A 21,169-nucleotide genomic window follows, 5' to 3' on the forward strand; every position below is an offset into this window, starting at 1 on the left:
CCAGAACCTCCAAATTTGTTAATCTTTCAAACATCTTACTATGCTGTTCATAGGTTGTATTCTGCAAAAATGTTTGAAAAATTAACTTGTGGTACTCTGGTTAGCATGAGCCACACATGTCTTTTGTTACTGTTTTTATCAAAGTCGTCAGCTCTGTCTTCATACTTAGCATTGCATTTTGTTTTATGTGTTGTTATCACCACTTACAGTTTTCATTAACCTGTTGAGGACGGACTGATTTTGGTACAACATGCATTTCCCATAGGTACATGTACCTGCCCAAGTATACTCGGGACCCGTCCTCAACGGGTAAATAGTATGGGCATCAACAATATAAATGTATGTTGTCATTATAATTGATAATCCTACATATATTTTTGTTCATTGAAACAGATTGTTTCATGATTGCCATAGACAACCCAAGTATATGAAGGACAAATTTTGAGAAACTTTATGCTATCAACATGGTTGGTATTTTGTAAATATAGGTTGACTTGAGTGTATATGTATCATTATCGGAGCGTTCAATTTCTTATTCGTGCAGATGGTGACTTCAAGTGGATGGTTCCAATCAGCATTGCCACAGCAAGCCAGCCTACAAAGGTCATAGAGAAATTGGTCCTGGACCAACCCTCAGTGTCTGTCACTGTCTCGGCAGCTGACAGTGAAGGTATAAAGGTGAGTGACCATATGACATCACCAGCTGTTCTAATATGTCTGTGTGATAGAGAGGCCTTCCCTCAAACACTCCATTATGGTTGCCACTTTTCTCATATCCTGCAAAGCTTTGGTGAAACAGAATGAATGTAATGAAAGCCGTACAACACTAAAGAGATTCTTGTTGCCCTATTGGTTGACTGCTCATCATATGACTGTGGCCAAAAAAGTGTTATAACACACCAGGCCTACAAATATGTTGCTGTCCAACTTGTCAACTGCTCGTCACATAACATTTACTGATCACTACCATTGCAGGTTTGCTTTGCTAAGTGTGCAAATATCACTGAATATTTTGAGACATTTGAGTGAGGAATGATTTGGTGAATACTCAATAATACTGTTTTTTGTTAGTTTGCTTGTTTGTTTTTGTTTTGTTTTTGTTCTTTGTTTTTGTGCACGTGTATATTCCATGTAATGACATCACTATGGTATTGAACGTTAGTTTAAGATGTTGTTAAAGGGCATTAATCGCCACATACTTGTGCATTCACCAATTAAATGGTATTACCACTGCTGTATCTTTCCTTTACAGATCAATCCAGGAACAGTTGGATTCTACCGGGTCCAGTACTCCAGTGAGATGCTGGAGGCCCTCCTGCCTGGGATCAGGGACCAGGTCCTGCCAGCCAGGGACAGACTAGGTCTAGAGTCCGACATGTTCGCATTGGTAAGCAGGAAAATGCCTGGTACAGTGAAAACTCAGTATAACGAGATCGTTGGGACCGAGACAATTTGCTCTTTATATCAGATATTTTGTTACGTCAGTAGTCAGTGAACAGTACAAAACAAAGGGAAAAAAATTCATTGGAAGAGGAGAAATTTGTTTTGCTACTTTGTATATTACTGTAAAAGTGGTTTCTTTTGCGGTGGTTTTATTTTCGTGCTTTTCGCGCTTTGAGGTTGAACCGCGAATTTAACATCACGCGAAAATGTTTTGAACTCGTCGCTTGTACAATGCTTTCATTACCGACCGCGAATTTAAACACACGCGAAAAAGTCCGCACCGATGGAAACCCCGAAAGTTTCTGTACACGAAAGAAACCACTTTTACAGTAGATATTTTGTTATATCAGAGCTCTTCATATCAAGTTTCCATCGTAGAAACATGCTCAAACATACATACAAAGCAAACAAGCCAACAAATCAAGAGGATGACAGTAACACCAACAAAAACACCATTGTAGCAACACAGAAGTAAAGGTTATGGTTGTATTTACTCTAGTACTGTGAATTTATACAATAATTGAAGAGTCAGCGACAATTTTATTAGTGATTGTTTGGCTTGAAGGGTTGCTAAAAGACAGGTCATTAGGGGCTTACTGTGCTTTCATGCTTATTCGCCTTTCCTACATGTAGAGAAAGATGATCATGTGCAATGCACATTTACCCCTCTTTATGATTCTACACCTCTTCAAATTCCACCAATGTTTAGGCCAAGACTGGGCAGGCAAGCACCGTGGATGTCCTGAAGCTCATTGAGGCCTTTGAGAATGAGACTGACTACACAGTGTGGATGGAGATAGCCACCAACCTGGGCTTAATGGGAGTCCTACTGGCTGAGACCGACTGCAGACCCCACCTCAGAGGGTTCGTCAAACAGCTCTTCACCAAGGTTTACAAGAAGATGGGCTGGGATATGGTGGAAAATGAAAGTAAGGAGTACAACCATTTGTGATCACTCTTTTTTTTTCTGTCGCCCAGTACCAATGATGTGATACTCAAAGGTCAAGTCCACCTTCATATACAATGTACATGTGAATTGAGTAATTGGAGCAATATTAGCACAACACATCAGTCAGAATTTGAGGAAAATCATATAATCCATTCCAAAGTTATGAATTTTTGAAGTTACTGCACAGTCACTGTTGGATGAAAAGACTAGTACAGTTTATGAAAAATACAAAGAGAATTTCACAAATTTTCAATTTTTGAAAAACGTGCACATTCCCTCGACTTGTCACTGACCTATTAAAATGTAAAGGGCAACATTATTTCCCCTGCCTTTTGAAAGAGGTTAGATGAGTTCTCATTTATTTGCAAGAAAAGTGAAAATATTATTAAATTGTCTTTATATTTTCTGTATATCTTTTTACAAATGTGACACCACATGCTCATCCAGCGATTGCGGCACTGAAACTTCAAAAATTCATAACTTTTGAATGGATTGTCTGATTTTCCTCAAACTTTCACTGATGTGTTCTATTAACATAGTTGCATTCTCTCAATTCACATGTATATGAAGGTGGACTTGTCCTTTAAATTGACGTATATCAGTGAGTTTGCATTACCAAGACAAGAGATTAGCTTGGGCTCGGTCCCTGGGGCCATTAGAAAATTGGTGTCAACCACCAAATTTAAAAAAGAAGATGTTTCTGTGGTGGACAGATAAAGCACTTATGATAAGATTCAGCATGGCTTGTTATGTTCTGTTATTTTGGGCCATTAAAATTTCAAAATTAATAATTTCAGAGAGAAAACAAAAGTTAAAATTGGGCTCTTCATTATGTTGATAAATTTGCCAACATGAAAGCCAGGATATGTGCAGTATTGTGCACTCCCCTTTTTACCAAACATTTTACCTTTGAATACGTTATAAAATGTTCAGAGTGAAAAGTAAAGGTACCATGGAGAATGAGTGTAAGAGCATAATTGGTGTCAACCACCAAATTTCCAAAAGAAGATGTTTCTTTGGTGGACAGATCAAGCACTTATGATAAGAGTAATGTAGTAATGTAGATAATAATTGTAATAGTAATAGTCTTCAGCTGTGAGTTTCTTCAATTTGTCTCCCTCTACAAATGAAATTTGTTACAATCGCAACTACTGATCTCTAAATTAACAAACATGTCGGAACAGATCAGCAGTTGGCGATCTTAACAAATCTCATTTGTAGAGGGAGACACATTGAAGAAACTGGCATCTGAACCTTCACCCCTCTGAATAATATCTTGCTTTCATTTAGTAATGGTCTTGTTTACCCATGTAGCCTCTTTAGTGTTAAAAATAGCACTGTTCAACCAAGAAGTGTGCCATTATTACCCTAGCATCGACAGGTACAAATTTTTACACCTGGGTCTAGAAAGACATCCTGGTATAAGCATCTCGTTCGGGGATGCAAGCACATGGCATGACTCAAACTTGAACCTCTGTATCAAAGCTAAGAGTCTTGCTCACTGTACCTGAGTACCTCACCCTGTTCATGCCTGTAATATTCATTCTCACTCTTTTCTCAGTTCCTTTACCATTTTTGAGCATGGGTTTTACAATTTCTCTGCAAGATGTCTTGCAGCCCATTTAGAGTCCTCTGAAACACAATGCAACTTTCAGAGATCTTGATGTGCTTACCTGAGACATTTTAGTCTCGCAGACATGACACAAAAGACAAACCTGGAGTGAATCCAGAATGTTTGACCAGAAACTCTAAAACAGGGATCTGTCTAATCCCATGCAGGGTTTTCTCATTTCTACTGCTTATTTACATCTGGCATGTCCTCTGGAGGTCCTCCAGGTAAAGGGGACTCTAAACCGATCATTAGCATTTAGCATAAGAAACAGAAATAAGTAAGGAAATAAATGTTTTCACTCACCATTAATAGGACCAGTGTTAAACATATGACATCATATCTTTCCTCATCATATATGTCATGCTTGTTTATCTCTTCATATTATCTGTGTTGCAGGTCACCTCAATGCCTTACTGCGGGCCCTGGCAATACGCGTCATGGGCCGAAATGGGCACGAGCCCACTGTGGAGGAAGCGAGGAGACGCTTCAAGGCCCACCGTTCAGGCGGTGACCAGCTGCCCGCTGACCTCAGGAACGCTGTATACTTAATTGTTCTGACACATGGAGATGAAGACACCCTAAATGACATGATAGCAGTGAGTTGTGACTATCATACTGTAAAAACATACATTTTCACCTTATCATTTTCTCACACTATTTTGCAGAAGATGAATGTTGTTTTTTGTCTCGCCCACCGGAGGTGAAGGCGAGACTAAGGGATCCAAATGGCGTCCGTCCGTCGTCCGTCCGTCGTCCGTCCGTCGTCCGTCACAAATGTTAAAGTTTACCTGCAAGACTCTCTTATGATGCATAACTTGGCAACTGTTACAGCAATGGCAGCCACACTTGGGTGATAGAAGCACTAGGGGTATCTTCATGTTATGGTGTTGTCGGAGGTCATGTGATGATGTAAAAGGTCATTTGAGGTCATATATTAAAGAGTGTGTGCAAGACTCTTTTCTACGTTAAAGTTTACCTGCAAGACTCTCTTTTGACAAATAACTTCACATAAGTTGCTTGGATTACGACCTAACTTCGGTCATAGATGCACTGGGGGTACCTTCATGTTATGGTGCCATCGGAGGTCACAGGATAAGGTCAAAGGTCATTTGAGGTCATACGTTAAAGTTTACTTGCAAGACTCTCTTATCACACGTAACTCGACACATGTTGCTACAATGGCAATCAAACTTGGGTGATGGATGCACTGGGGGTACCTTCATGTTATGGTGCCGTAAGAGGTCACATGCTAAGGTCAAAGGTCATTTGAGGTCATACGTTAAAGTTTACTTGCAAGACTCTCTTATCCAGGGCTCGACACTAACGGTGGCCCGGTGGCCCGGGGCCACCAAAAACGCGCGTCAGGCCACCAAAATTTCAGAAATGAAGATTTTGGTGGCCCAATCGGGCCACCAAAAAGTTGGATAATTGCCTTTACTTTTGTAGATGGACAGCGGTAACAATCGGCTCTGTAAGATGCTAAAATAAATGTGAGATGTTTGCTTTTTATTTTGGAAATGAATAACGGTAATATTCGACTCCGTATGATACTGAAATAAGTGTCGGATGTTTGATTTTGTGTTCGGAAATGTATAAGGATAACATTCGGCTCCAGAAGATGCTGAAATAAATGTGGAATGTTAGCTTTGACGTTCGGAAATGAATACTAATAATATTCAACTCCGTACGATGAGAAAATAAATGCCGGATGTTTGTTTTTACGTTGGAAAAGTAAATAACAACAACATTCAGCTCCAGAAGATGCTAAAGTAAGTGTCAAATGATCCCTTTGATGTTCGGAAATGAATAAACATGATATTCAACTCCATATAGATAGTAAAATAAATACTGAATGTTCACGTTCAGGTGAATGATAAGAATAATGTATCATGTTTGCTTTTATGTTTGAATGTGTATAGCAACAACATTCAGCTCCGGAAGATGCTAAAATAGATGTCGGATATTAATTTTGCTCTGACGTTCGGAAATGAACAACAATAATATTCAACTCCATATAGATAGTAAAATAAATATCGGATGTTCACATTCAGGTTTGAAGTAAATAGCAATAACAGATCAGCTGCGGAAGATGCTAAAATAAATGTCGAATGATCCCTTGCCCTTTGACGTTCGGAAATGAATAACAATGATGTTCAACCCCGAATGATGATTAAATAAATGTCGGATGTTTGCTTTTACTTTCGAAAGTAAATAGCAATAACATTCGGCTAGTAAAGGAAGATGCTAAAATAAATGTCAGATGATTGCTTTTACGTTTGGAAGTGAATAGCAGTAATATTGTGCTCCATACGATGCTAAAATGAATGTCGGATATTTGCTATTACATTTCGAAATGAATAACAGTAACTTTCAGCTGCGTTTGATGGTAAAATATTTAATGTCTGATGTCTGCCTTGACGTTCAAAAATGAAAAACAGTAAAATTCGGCTCCATACAATGCTAAATTGTCAGATAATTCATTTCACTTTCGGAAGTGGACAGCAGTAACATTCGGCTCCGTACGATAATAAAACAAATGTTGGATGTTTGCTTTTTGAATTTTAAAATGAATAACGGTAATATTCTGCTCCGTACGATGCTAAATTGAATAACAGATTATTGCTTTTAGGAACGGTATCAATCGGCTCAGTTAGGTGCTAAAATAAATTGGGGATGTTTGCTTTCACGTTCAGAAATGAATAAGGATAACATTCAGCTCCGTAAGATGCTAAAATGAATGTCAGTTCTTTGCTTTTACATTTGGAAAAAAAAAAATAATAACATTCGTACGGTGTTAAAATACTAGTAAGTGTTGGATAATTGCTTTTACAATCAGAAATGAATAACGGTAACTTCCAGCTCTTTATAATGCCAAAACAGATTTTGGATGTTCACAAATGTCTGCAAATGCTCCCACTCTATCGTTTCAAACGTAAGTTTTGACCACCTAAATAGGCATCAACTTTTATAATAATCTATTATAAGCCTATTTGCTAAATCTTAGAACTCAGAATAACGGTAAGATGATTGAATTTTCTCTTCATTTATTTTAGACATGGGTACATGTATCACTTCAGTAATACTTAATATTTCATTTTCTATGTTCAGTAGGACCAATTTAGTATTTCTTATGTTTTTCTTGATATTTTTTTTTGGGCCACCAGATTTTACTTTCGGGCCACCAAAAAATAAAAATTAATGATTTTGGTGGCCCGATCGGGCCACCAAAAATAAAAGTTAGTGTCGAGCCCTGTCTTATCACACGTAACTCAGCACATGTTGCTACAATAGCAATCAAACTTGGGTGATGGTAGATGTCTCTTGGGAAGTTGAAGGTAACCACAAGGTCAAAGGTCACAGACAGGGGTCAACAAACTTTTACCCTAAAGGGGCCGGGCTTTTTTGGCTATGCTCAGACCGAGGGGGGATGGATTCCGCCCCCCCGAGATCTCGGCCATCGGTGGTGCAATCCCAATGAAATTTTGCATGCGTAATACCCACGTCATAATCTACAAGATCGTGTCATAAGATTTTTTTAAACAATCAATTTCTAATTTTAATTAATTAATTATGCAAATTAAGCTCAAGATCATATTTTAGCCTAATTAAAAGCATTGAGAGTCTATGTTTTGTCCCCGCCGAACGAGTTCGAGCAGGGGACTTTGAAACGGGCTCCGTACGTGTGTGTGTCTGTGTGTCCATCCGTCCGTCCGTCTGTGCGTCCGTGTGTGATCAAAATGTTCAGTTTGCTAAAAAGTACTTCTCTGTCATTTATGAGCCAATTTTGATTCTGTTTGCTTTATATGATAGCACTACATGGGAGCTTTGAAACTTGTACACAGAATTTCAGTTGTGACCTTTGACCTTGACCTTTGACCTATATTGTATTTTGCTTCAAAATGCTACTCCTTCGCCATTTCTAACCCGATTTCGATTCCATTTGCTTTATGTGATGGCACTAGGTGAGGGCTTCAACACTTCTACACAGAATTTTGACCTTTGACTTCTTTGACCTTTGACCTTGATTTTTGACCTATATTGTACATTTTGCTACAAAATGTTACTCCTTCGCCATTTCTAACCCGATTTCGATTCCGTTTGCTTTATGTGATGGCACTAGGTGAGGGCTTCAAAACTTCTACACAGAATTTTGACCTTTGACCTTGATTTTTGACCTATATTGTACATTTTGCCACTAAATGCTACTTCCGGCGGGGACATATGTTACGCACTGCGTAATTTCTACTTTTCCTTGTTTGATCTGTAAATCTGTTTTAGCATATTCAACAATTGTACATCACAAAAACTTCCAAAATTCATTTCAATTCTTATGTATTTTATTGTTTTCAGAATTTCTTATGTATTTCTTTGTTTTCAACTTTTGTTTTTTTCTTTGTTTTTTCATTGGAAATTGTCACTGACCACTTTCCTACCATAATTAGCACAAAACTAATCAATGAAAGTGATTAATTGTAAAAATAATCAGGTTTAGATGACTTTCATGACAGAGCACTGTTTTCCATAGGAAATGTACACAAAATTGTGCCCATTTTAGGGCGACATTCCGTTACAAAAATGGGCATGGCTTCGCAAAAGTATGCGCGGACGTCGCAAATTTGACCTCAAAAGTTGCGCGAGACTTGAACAAAGTCAGGAAGCCTCAAGAGGAGGCCTTCTCGCGTTACAGAATTATAGCGCGAAATGTCGAGGGGGGCGGTTTTCATACATGTTATTGTAGGACACAACTGAATTAAAATCAATTTGAACTTGATCTGCATCTTTCTCAAAGTGTCTCAAACCTTTTTTTTTTAACAGTTTTATAAGGAGCAAGATCTTCAGGAGGAGAAGGATCGCATCCAGCGGTCTCTCGGGGCGATCCAAGACCCCGCCCTCATCCGCAAGGTGCTGGAGTTCTCAATGGGGGTGAGTACTGGTACAACGGTGTCTTACTGCACCATTATGACTTGACCTTAATAGGCCTTGGGTCATTCCATCCTCGAAAGGACATTAATCCTCAACTTTCAAGCTCATGTGAGCTCAAGCGATCATTCAACATCCAGCGTCTGTTGTGTGTGGTTCGTCACACACTGTCAATTGTGCTTTAAAAAACTTATAACATTTTCATCTTCTTCTTGAAAAACTCAAGACAAATTTTCACCAAACTTGGCAGGGAGCTTCCCTAAGAGATTAAATCTCAATTGTTCAAATGGGCACCATATTTCTCCCAAAATGCTCCAAATTAAGGAATCTTTAATAAAATCTTCTTTTCTTAGACCTTTCACATTTTTATCTTCTTCATGAAAATACATCATCAAATTTGTCGCTAAACTTAGCGTCTTAACAGGATAGTATGTTCATAAGAATGGACATCATCTTACATACCTCTTGGGACCCCAGAACTCGGTAAACCGGTGAGGATAAGTCCCCGAGTGTACTCAGGCAGGTGTCTGTACAAAATATGTGTTATAACATCAGACCATCCTTAATGGGCTAATTAGAGAATCTTTGAAAAAAAAGGGGAAAAAAAAATCTTTCAAAACAACAGGGATAATTGAACTTCAAAACTTGTAAATACTGTATTATGTTGGGAATGTACCTTCATGATTATGAATGGTATGTATAGGTCGAGGAATTCCATCTGCAATGTTCCCCATTGTGGACAGGAAAAAATTCGTGGCCAGTTCTTAACCTGTTGAGGACGGTTTGATTTTGCTGCAACACGCATATATACACACCTGCCCAAATATACCCCGGACTCTTCCTCAACAGGTTAAATTTGATCTTCATTTTGAAGATACACAGTCAGATTTTTTTACATACTGATCAGATATACGTATCTGCCAGTGTGATATAATGTACAAATGGAAACCATGCCCCTTGGAGTCCCTCATAGCTGCCCCCACCCACCCCCACCCCCCTAAAAAAAAAAAAAAAAAATCCTCAAATGTTTTTAATAGGTAAATAGTTTGCAAGAATGAGTGGAAGGTGAACTCGCGATACTGAGGGGAGTATGCCCCTGGTCTCTTGTTTCCGCTACTTTTTGTCATTTACCTGGGTCTTTTTCTGTCCCAATCAACATTTTTTCAGACTCTTTTCCTTTGCTCATTTCCTACTCCTCTCCATGTTTTGAGTAGTCTTCCCATTTTTTTTTTCTCTCTCCATCCACTGACTTCCACTCACGTGTTGTTTTTAAAGGATTTTCTTGTCAGCTATCCAGAGTACGTGGCCAAGCCAACTCATCCTGTGTTTACTTATGGTTTGGGTCAAAAGTTCCGCCTTGGTTCTGTGCCATACTGTACTTCTTCATTTTTATAGCATGGTCTCTCCGTGTTGTTCCTAAAACTCTTCCTTTGTCTCTGTGGAGAAAGGCATCTGCTCTTCGTTTACTCCTTAGCCATCATTTGTTGTGTCTCATACGCGAAGAGTAACACCAGAATGAAGATGTTGACATGTCACACTGTGTTTGTTGTTCCTGGAAATTCAATTTCAATTTGGGAATAGAAACATCCCTATATAGAAATGAGTATGAGTGTTTCCCTTGCTGTCCAACAATATTTTCATAATTTTATGGATATTGGTTTGATATTATAATACATGTATCTGTCATGGAGTCACTTTTATTTGAGTACTTACTTGCTGTGCATTGGTTGTATCTGGACATTTTTCTGCTGAATATGCTGGATATATCATATGTTTTTATTGCAACAGACATGTAACTACTGTGCTTTAGAATTTAGCATAAATACGGTTATGCAAGCGGCTCTAAGAGGTTGCAATCCGTTGGAATATCTTACTGCAGGACAGAGAAAACAACCTTGATTTAGATTTGAAGTCTATGAATTTTGGTAACTCCAATCATTCATCCTAGTAATTTTATTCTAGGTTTTAGAAAAGCAAATACACAAACTGTTGATAAATGTATAATCTGTTATTTTTGAAAGGGTTTGATTTTCATGAATACTGCAAATCACAGTTGGACCACGAATTTAACAACACTGTGTGCTAAGGTAATAGTGCGCTTTAGGCCCCTGTGACAATACGCAAAATCAACATCTCGCAAAAATGTCTGTGACGTCATTTGCAAAAATATCTACACGAAACTAACAGCATATACAGTATACAGTATGTCCTCCCCAAAATTACAAAATTGGATTTTTGCATTAATAACTATCAATATGATTAAACTGTCTAAATGCTTCTTCAGGGTCTTAAAACATAACATCTTAGCTATATTTTGCAGAAAACCCCATTCAATTTGGTTAAGTGGTTACAGAGAAATGAGGATTGTTGTAAAACATGTCATGGGTCTGATTCTTCCAAGTCTAGCACTTGGATGCTCTTAGAACTGCATAATGTGTGAACACAATGGACAGAACTTGGAGGGAAGGGATTCCTGACATGCTCTACAAATTTCCTCATTTCTCTTTGACCACTGAAGCAGATCGGATGGGGTTTTCTGTAAGATGTGGGTAATAAGTTATAGTCTCATATCCTGAAATTATATTTGGATTGATTCACAATTGTTAAAGTTATCATTGCAAAGGTTCCCATTGTATTGTGTGTGTGTGTGTGTGTGTGTGTGTGGGGGGGGGGGGGGATATACGGTAGAGTCACTTGAATGGGTGTGTCTGTTATTGAGTTACATACTTTCAGCCACAGGAGGAGTTTCAAGCAGCGCACCATTATAGATTGCACGTGTACATGTGCACTCATATGAGCTTTCTAGCATCACTTACATGCAAACATGTAGACCACAATGTACAACGACATGACAAGTACTATTTGGATGAGGCTAAGTGCATGTAGAGGCCAATAATACATGTACATCGCTGTTCAATGCATACGGTAATTACCTCTACCAAGGGAAGAGGTTATGTCTTCCTTTAACGTTGATTTGTCCATGTGCAAAATAGCTCGAAAAGTTGTGAATGGATTTGATAAAACTTGCAGGAAAGGTTGATAATGACACAAGGAACAAATGATTAAATTTTGGTAGTGATCCTTAAATTTTTGTGGATTTTATGAAGGATATTCAATATTTTGGCAGGTGGGGTCAATGAACTTCTGAGTTCAAGCTGCATATTTTCGAGGTCTTCATGTGCACACTAGAAGGGTACTCCAGTTTCTGTCCAGGGCGAGGTACGCCCCGCAGCTGGCATTGGTGGCATCACAAAAAGTCTCTGTATTGGGGAAATCAGGTGATTTTCAGCATGCATACATATGGGTAGAAATCACTGATCTCTACAGAAGAACAAGATCAGTGGTGGAAATTAGCTAATTGACAGAGGTCTGCGCTCTCAGAGTGCTTTTCTAGTTGCATAAAGTGATGCATTGTCACAGAGAATCAAGCTGGCAAAAGATGGTATTAATGTCCTTTTGTAAGGTCAGTAGATACGCGTGCGTACATGTATTTTTATGCCTCCGCCAACGAAGTGGCCGGAGGCATTATGTTTTCGGGTCGTCCGTCCGTCCCGTTTTGTTTTAGTCGATATCTCAAGAACCTTGTGGTGGTTTTACTTCAAACTTGGTATGAGGGTATATCCTGGGGGATAATACTTTGTTTAGATTTTACGGTCACGGGTCAAAGGTCAAAGGTCACAGGTTATTTTGTGAAAAAAAACTTTTGCTACAGTATTTTACATACTATTAGACATGAACGTTTAACTTGGTGTGAGGGTAGAGTATGACAAGACAAATATTCACTGGTATTTTGGGGTCAAAGGTCAAAGGTCCCAAAGGTCCTTATGATATAACAAAAATAAAATATTTTTATAATACAAGTGTTACTATTACAGATGTTAGACCCATAAACTTCAGTTAAAAGCCACTGATTAACATTGTGTTTGATCAATTTAAAAAATTCTAAAACTGAGCTGCCGGACCAGTCTAATTATGTTCAGATGGATGACAAAACAAACAAGAATGCATTTTTAAATGATGAAAGTAACACATTAACTATGAAGATATCTATGATAATTGCATTTATTCTCAGTCCGAGAATAATTCTAGCACAGTAGTCTATGGAGGTGATTTCAAATTTTTTCTCCATGCCTTGAAAATTACTCAATGCATAAACTTATGAAAGGGTCAAAGTCAAGTTAAGTTCTTAAATCCCCAAATACATGCTCTCCTATTCATCCAATTAAACATAGGTCAAGGAAGGTGAACATTCAACACATTTGTGACAAACATCTAATTTTGAATATTTTTCCAATTTTGTGAAAATGTAATCACACATTGGCCACATGAACTATAGACCTATTAGGAGAATCATGCATTATGACGGAGGCATAACAGTCGCCATAGCGACATTTCTAGTTTAGATGAAATCAATTGTGACATAATGTTTAATTATAGGTGATGTATTTGTCATGTAGTGCAAATGATATCCTTTCCTGGCAGTACCCTATAAGCATCTAGACTTTGTTCTGTTTTTGTTTGTTTTCATTTTCTTTGACAATGCCACGCTTTCATAAGGAAATGCATAATAATTGAATGTCACACTTGAAGCTTGGATTTTTCACACACCCACATTCCACACTTAAGCCCGCTGCACACTATACGACTCAAGACTATACGACTTGACCTTAAGAGTACTATAGGCTTACGACTGTTCTGTCTTCAGTATATTTTACTAATGAGTATTGCGCAGTGCGCACTGCGTGCACTTGCATTTTACTGTATCTTGATTGGCTGAAAGCCCTGATTTGTCGTGGAAATTCAGCATGTCAAATCTCTACGATTGGCGCTAAGACCCAGTTGTACGACTGGAAACTGGCAAGACTGGTAATGTCACACTTCCGGTCTTAAGGTTGTTCGACCGATTAGATCGTATAGCATGCGGTGGGCTTTACACATACACACACACACACACACACACACACACACACAAAGACAAGTACACACAACACTCAGACAAGTTGGATATAATCAGAAACAATCAAAAATAGGAGTATGCTTGCAGATCAATTTATGAATTTGAAGAGGAGCTGCCAAGAGTGGTTCCATTGTCTGTGTCGCTTATTTTGTTTGGGCCATATTTTCAAGCTTGAATATAATGACTCTATAAAAGAATGATTATACTTCTAGAGAAACTGAAATGAAGACTTCAAGCACTCAAAATGCAATTTAACTTGTAAAGAGCCTATCAAAGACAACAAAGAACACGGAAAACTTTCTCATGCCCTTACAAGGTTCCAGTTTTGAAATTCTCCAAAAGGGCGGGACTGGAATTCGGGGCTGGACCAAGCTGTCTGAGAGGATTCTACAATGTAGAAAGAATGCATATTTGTGTCATTCAGCTCTTCAATGTACGTACTTTCTGTTATTTCTTGTTGGGAGGCAATGTGCGTGTACATGTAAGCTTTGAAGTACTGTACATATGTATGTGGCCCTTGGTTTTAACCACATAGCTCTTGAACTACCGGTATGCACAGCTACCATGTAAGGGAGTTGTTGAATACAACTGCCCTAATAATGTCTCTGTATGTTTGGACAGTTGGAGGGGGGAGGGTTGATGAATGGGTTTGTAAAAAATATGTACTCTCTTTGCTTGTTCTCATCATATCAATTGTCTAATTTGTAAGGTAGTCTCTGTAAACACATGATTTTGATTTTGATAAATTGTGCATTGGTTGTGGTAAAGGAATCAAATTTTTCTGTGGATTTCAGTGTAATATATGAAATCAACAAGTGCTTGTGGTATTTACAGTGTAATACACAAGTTTTATTCTGCATAAAACTTGCACATGAAGATTTGCATCTGATAACTGATAATTACTTTTGGAAATAAGTGGTGTATGCTAAAAAATAGTGGGCTTGAAAAAGCTATGTCACATAAAAATGTGTATGATTTACCTGTGAAACCTATACTGTATGAGTTGACAAGATCAACTTGTTTATAAGATTCACACATAATAATGTGGACTTTGCTGCTTTCAATCTTCTGTGAATGAAGAGATGGCGTTGTTCATGGAATCTAGATAAATATTGGAGGGAGTTCAGTCAGGCTTTCAGTGGATATAAATAGTTTTTTCTTCATCGATTCCAAAAGAGGAAATGATTTATGGAAATCAAATATTAGAGAGAACATTACTGGTATTCTCCCTAGAACCTAATACGGAAATTCAACGAGGATGAGGCTTCAATTAAAACTCAAATCTTAATATTAAACTTGCTTTACAAGGTTTTGGGAGAGGAAGGTCCCAAAATATTATTTGGTTTAGATTTCAAATGATTAGGAACAAGACAAATTAAAGTAATGAACTAAAATAATTCGTTTCAGAAAAAGCATGGTATTCTGATTTTATTTTTTGCTGTTTTTTATGCCTCCGCCAACGAAGTGGCTGGAGGCATTATGTTTTTTGGTCGTCCGTCCGTACGGGGTCAAAGAAGGTCACAGGTTATTTTTATGAAAAAAAGGTTGAAAATTCATGTTTTTCTCCATATCTCGCAAATGGTTCAAGGTATCTTCATGGAACTTAGTTTATATGCTTGTTCCAATGGGCAGTGATTATCTAGGGAAGTTGGGGGTCATAGATCAAAGGTCAAGGGGGGTCAAAGGTCAAGGTCAACTCCTCAAAATATCACTACTTTCCTTTAATATACTTATGCAATGCCTGAAGGTTTTTTTTTTTTTTACTTGATGTATGCATGTATTACCCAATATATATTCTGTGGGAAGTTTCTTGCCAAAAGGTCAAAGGTCAAGTGAAAGAGTTGAATTGCACTTTTTCCTCCATATCTCAAAAGTAACTCAAGGTATCATTATGAAACTTACATATTTATGCATGTTCAACCTAAGAGTGATTCTCTTTGGAACTGTGAGGTCAAAGGTCAAAGGCCAGGTTTAGATAATGCTATTTTCCCATTTGATACTGAAATTATTCTTTTTCTCAATACCTTGAAAATTACTCAATGCATAAACTTATAAAAGGGTCAAAAGTCAAGTAAAAATCATCAGTTCCCCAAATACCTGCTCTCTGACATTTTAATCATTCATCCAATTGAACCTAGTTTTAGGAATGTGAACATTCAGCACATTTGTGGCAAACCTGTCATTTTATTATTTTGCCAATTGTGTGAAACTGTCAGCACACATTGTCAAGACATTGTACTATAGACCCATTAGGAGAACCATGCATTATGGTGGAGGCATATCAGTTGCCGTAGCGATATATCTAGTTTTTTTCTGTTTTTACTAGGTTCTATGATAGGCCCTCAGTAGGCTATAGGTCGATTTAGATATCAGTTTTCTCTGGATTCCTAATAGTTGAACAGTTTATTTTGATTTTATTTGTGTATGCTCTGTCTTCAGTAATGTTAAATTTCAAATAAAAAGTGACAATCGGTAAATGATTTGCCAGTGGCTCATGAAAGGTGAATGAGTAGGTGAAGGTTCTTTTTTGTTTTTTCTTTTGTAACGACAATGAATTTATTTCACAAGGAAGGCATTTGAAGTTATGCATTAACTGCTCATCATCAAATCTTGCTGAAGTTTAACCTTTAATGCTGAGGTTAATTTGCTGGTTGGCAGAGACTCCACCTCTCCCGCTTTCGATCAGAGACTTCCCACCGAAAGCCCATTATTCGCAAAATCTCCTGTTCTCCCACCCCGACTCTGAGTCTCCAACTTAAAGGGGATGGCTAGTAACTGATAAGTGGGAATCAGTGGGAATGCTGGGGGATGATTGTTCCAATCCTTGTGGGATTCATTTAAGAGTACATTATATAAGTATTTTTGTGTTAAAATTATTTGCTTTAGAATGGTCTCATATTTAAGTAGTGTGCAGTTTCCAGGTTAGCATGCTTGTACACTGACGTATTTCCCATAGACGCTTGCCCAAGTATACTCAGGACTCGTCCTCAATGGGTTAAAGGGGATGGCTAGTAACTGATTAGTGGGAATCAGTAGGAATGCTGGAAGATGATTGTTCCAATCCTTGTGGGATTCATTTAAGAGTACATTATATAAGTATTTTTGTGTTAAAATTATTTGCTTTAGAATGGTCTCATATTTAAGTAGTGTGCAGTTTCCAGGTTAGCATGCTTGTACACTGACGGGGCATTTAACTGCACATTACTTGAATATGAGACTGTTCTGAAGCAAATAATTTTCACAGAATGATAGATATATAATGTACTCTTAAATGAATCCCACAAGAATTGGAACAATCATTACAACCACGTCTAGTTTAGATGTATTATTTAGTGTGTATGAAAAAAAAAAATTCTTTTCCAGTGTACAAGGTGGGCACATAAAGGGTTGAAAGTAAAAACATAATATTTATTGCAGAAAATTTGCCTTCAGTTTCGTATGTGATCGATCACTGATACATGCAATTCTTGTAGGCACGCACAAGTGGAATATGAAAACCCCAAATCAAAACCTGAAAAAGAATACCTGTATGTAAAGTTATCATTACTTGAGATTTATCCTTTTTTTTTAAGCATTAAGTATACATGCATTTGAATTATTTTATCGCTCATTGAAACAATTTGCTGAAAACTTTCTCAAGTAGAGGACATTATCAACTGAGACTCTTCGTTACTTGATGACAGACAGATATTGTTACGTTGATTTATTGGCTGTGCCTACAAATGATTTACAGCATATGTCGATCAAGTTTTGACAGCTATGATAGCAGTGTGCATCAAGTGAATGGATAGTGTACTGCCTGCCACTTTAGGGGTGTCTTCATCAGCCCGAAGTTCAAACTATCGGCATATTGTGCGGTCTGGGAAAATAGCCCGATATTGCGAATGTGCATCATCTTCAGCTCAAAACAGCCTGCTTGGGGAAATTAGCCACTAGCAATCGGCTGCATCACCACTGACCATAAATCTCACTGTCTGGCGGGCAGTAGCCTCCTTTCAAAATGATCACAGGGCCCATGTCAATCAACAAAGACATCGGACGAAAAACCCAACACCCAACCCAAGCCAACCATTTTTCCCATATGAACTGCTGCAGCTCTGCCTGCCTGTCCTGCATCGCTCTTGTCAGTCATTTACTAGTTTGCTGCAGATGTGGAATTCATCATCCCTAATTCTTCATTCATTAAGCAAAGCCATATACATAGATGCATACAATGTACCATTAAGATTAAATCTGTGCTACATAACACCAAAATCTAGTGTACAACAACACCCTGGGTTTATACAGCATGCCACATCCTTTCACCTACCTATACTTTCCCATATTTGTTAAAGATCACATCACAACTGTACACATGTTAACTAAAACTGATTTTTCAGTTCTCCCCTTACACTTCAAGACTACGCTTTTTTTCGCTTTATTGTCTACTCTCCCACATTCCTCCTTCCACAGAATGATGTCCTCTTCTATCCTTGATCTCTCCATCAGTTCTTTCCAACCAGGGAGGTGGCAACACCTTTCTGTGTTACCCTCTTCCTTATTTCTTCTTTTTTTTTGGGAGGGGGGGAGGGAGGGGTGTAATTCTCATTTCCTGGTTTGTCACATCCTTTCACCTACCTATACTTTCCCATGTTTGTTAAAGATCACATCACAACTGTACACATGTTAACTAAAACTGATTTTTCAGTTCTCCCCTTACACTTCAAGACTACACTTTTTTTTTTACTTCATTGTCTACTCTCCCACATTCCTCCTTCCACAGAATGATGTCCTCTTCTATCCTTGAGCTCTCCATCAGTTCTTTCCAGCAGCTGTCTTTCTTTGTCACCCTCTTCCTTCTTTCTTCATTTTTCTTTTTTTTTTGGGGGGGGGGGGTGTAACTCTCATTGCTTGGTTCGTCTTTGCATACTGATATCATTTTCTCTTGCTTCATTTCCTGATTGAGTATGTTCTTTCCAATTTCAGTTTATTACTATCATTTTTTCTTAATATATTTCTCGATGATTTTCTGACCATCTTCTCCATGTCCCCACTTCCCTTGTCTGGTCCATCTTTCTCCTCTTGTTGACTTCCAAAAATCTTCCGTACAGCTGTTCCTGTCTCCTATTCCGCAATTTCAACTATAGCACAACCTCAACTTTCACTTCCCTCTGCCTTTCAGCTGTCATTGTGTGCTGTCTATGCACTCTCTGTATGTTACTATCCTCCTTCATCCTAAATCTCATCATTCAAAGCTCTCCTCATCTCAAAACGATAGTCTATCAGCAAGGACTACGTACACATGGCGTTAATGCAGACCTCTCCCTCATTTACATTGCCATGCAAACTTTCCAACAATGAGCTCTTTTTCTGTAATAGCCACAATTATTATCATAGAAACTCATTGTTTCTTCAAGCTTTCTATACTTTCATTTTGCAATAACAAAACTACTGCTCTCTTAAATCATCCATTTACTTTCAAGTAGGCCTTTGTTACTGCTAGTACCTACAAGTGTACCTACACTCATTCAGGACACAATTTCATAGTTTTGAAAGTTTAAGAAAAACCACAAGCATTTTCAGTTGGTTTTTGTTCCATTTTCTCTTTTTTTTTTCTTTTTTTTACAGAAATTTTTCTGAATCCTTTTGTGTGAACTTTTTTCTACAGACTGACACACTCTGTTTTGAAAACTGCTTTTCAATATTTCTCTCTCTTTGTGCATTTATTTTCAGAAAGAGTTAACTTAGTCTGTGTGTTAAAGACATGTGTATTCAAAAATTGATTTCTAACTAAATGTGATATGTGATATTTGTAGATTGTATCTTTGCATGAAGTCTTTGTAACAAGCATTTACATTCATCTAGTACATTATCCACTTACAGCCACAGGAGCGGATCCAGGAATTCCTTAAAGGGGAGGCTCCATTACAAAATTAAGGGGGAGGGGGGGGGGAGGCGTTACTCCCCTCATTTTTCTTTTTATTTCTTAAAAAAAAAAAAGATAGAAGAGGGGGCGCGTGCTCGGTGTGCCCCACGGGATCCGCCACATCACTGCAACCATGTACTCTCAGAATAGCCCGATAGTCCTTATTATGGAAAGCTTGAAGCATATCTATTTAAAAACAGAATAATTCCTTCTGATGGTGTCAAAAATCTGGCAGTATGTTTTTCTACTGCTGTCAAGGAACCAGCCTTTTTCTTCTTTTCTTTTTTTTTTCTGTTATGAGGTATTGCACAGTCGGTTGATATTTTATTAATTTACTGAAAGTCAAAACCAGTAAGAGACAGACACAAAGAAAAAGGAATAGACTTGTAACGGAAACTTTTGATGGGTTTGATGTTTGTGTTGTATGTCGTTTATATTACTGTCACATACGATGCTGAAGGGACAATTTGTCAAAACTGTTATAAACATGTATGATTCTGGTGATGAAAGTGTCCAAACAGTCCACACCTGCACTTTCGCTCTTCTCAATGCTTTTCCTGTCGTACTTGTTTAATGATAAATGCTCTATACAAAAAAAAAAAGAAAAGAAGAAGAAGCGACATATCAATAACATATCGTGAAATTCGTGCACATGCGCAATTCGTATGATTTGCATACGTCACACAAATGGATACCTAGCTAGATGCTGCATGTAACTAGCAGGAAGTATTTGCAACAGCACGAGTACGAATTGCATTCGTGACAGTACGCAGACATAAATACGTCGTGTTGGATGATTTGCCGTGTACTTGTGACCATGATTGGAAGAGGGCAAGAACATCATGCGGACTGTACAGTGGATTACATTTGTGTTTTTGTGGGTTTTTTCTGTCTTGAAAATCACAGCAATTATAAAGTTGAAAAGTGTGATTTTTAGCAGTTTGCTTGTTGTGAGCCTGACAAATTTGCCTTCAGCAAGGAGCATAACACAGACACGCATTGATGCTGAGTTTCAGATATTTTTTTCTTCTTCTTCATTTTGAGTTTGTGTGATACCTGTTCTGAAATTCATTCGATCAGTGGGCAGAAAATCACTTTATGATCGCAAATGTCTTTTGAACAGCGCTGGGAAATTCTCTCACACTGTGCCCATGGATTATTGTGCTGATGGTGCTTTATGGATTCCGTTGTGTATTGAGAGGCATGGATTTTTTATAGGAGCAAAAACAATGCTTCCCGTCAAATCGTATACACTGGTGTTTATCAATGTTTATAGTGTCACAACTGCAGCGAAGTGGATCTGACTTTGACCCAGGGATTCATTTTCAAGACTCCAACTTTTACTTGCCATTTGTGATAGGCTGGAAATTGGGCCTATCGATA

The 21,169-nt window shown here is 38.0% G+C and overlaps 1 protein-coding gene across 1 annotated transcript in view; it reads left to right on the plus strand.

Moving 5' to 3' along the window:
• The first annotated feature begins 294 nt into the window (after nucleotides 1–294).
• LOC139729729 (puromycin-sensitive aminopeptidase-like) overlaps nucleotides 295–21,169 on the plus strand; it is a 34,774-nt gene continuing 13,899 nt past the window's right edge. Inside the window, exons 1-5 of the mRNA XM_071640666.1 lie at nucleotides 295–678; nucleotides 1,253–1,387; nucleotides 2,153–2,372; nucleotides 4,401–4,600; nucleotides 8,820–8,927. Of these exons, the coding sequence (XP_071496767.1) occupies nucleotides 505–678; nucleotides 1,253–1,387; nucleotides 2,153–2,372; nucleotides 4,401–4,600; nucleotides 8,820–8,927 (837 nt within the window). The 5' untranslated portion in view covers nucleotides 295–504. The remainder of the gene's footprint in view (nucleotides 679–1,252; nucleotides 1,388–2,152; nucleotides 2,373–4,400; nucleotides 4,601–8,819; nucleotides 8,928–21,169) is intronic.

The sequence above is a fragment of the Diadema antillarum genome, unplaced genomic scaffold (assembly GCF_040938485.1).
Source record: "Diadema antillarum isolate AM-2024a unplaced genomic scaffold, OU_Dant_1.0 seq00000260_RagTag, whole genome shotgun sequence".
NCBI classification, from domain to species: domain Eukaryota; kingdom Metazoa; phylum Echinodermata; class Echinoidea; order Diadematoida; family Diadematidae; genus Diadema; species Diadema antillarum.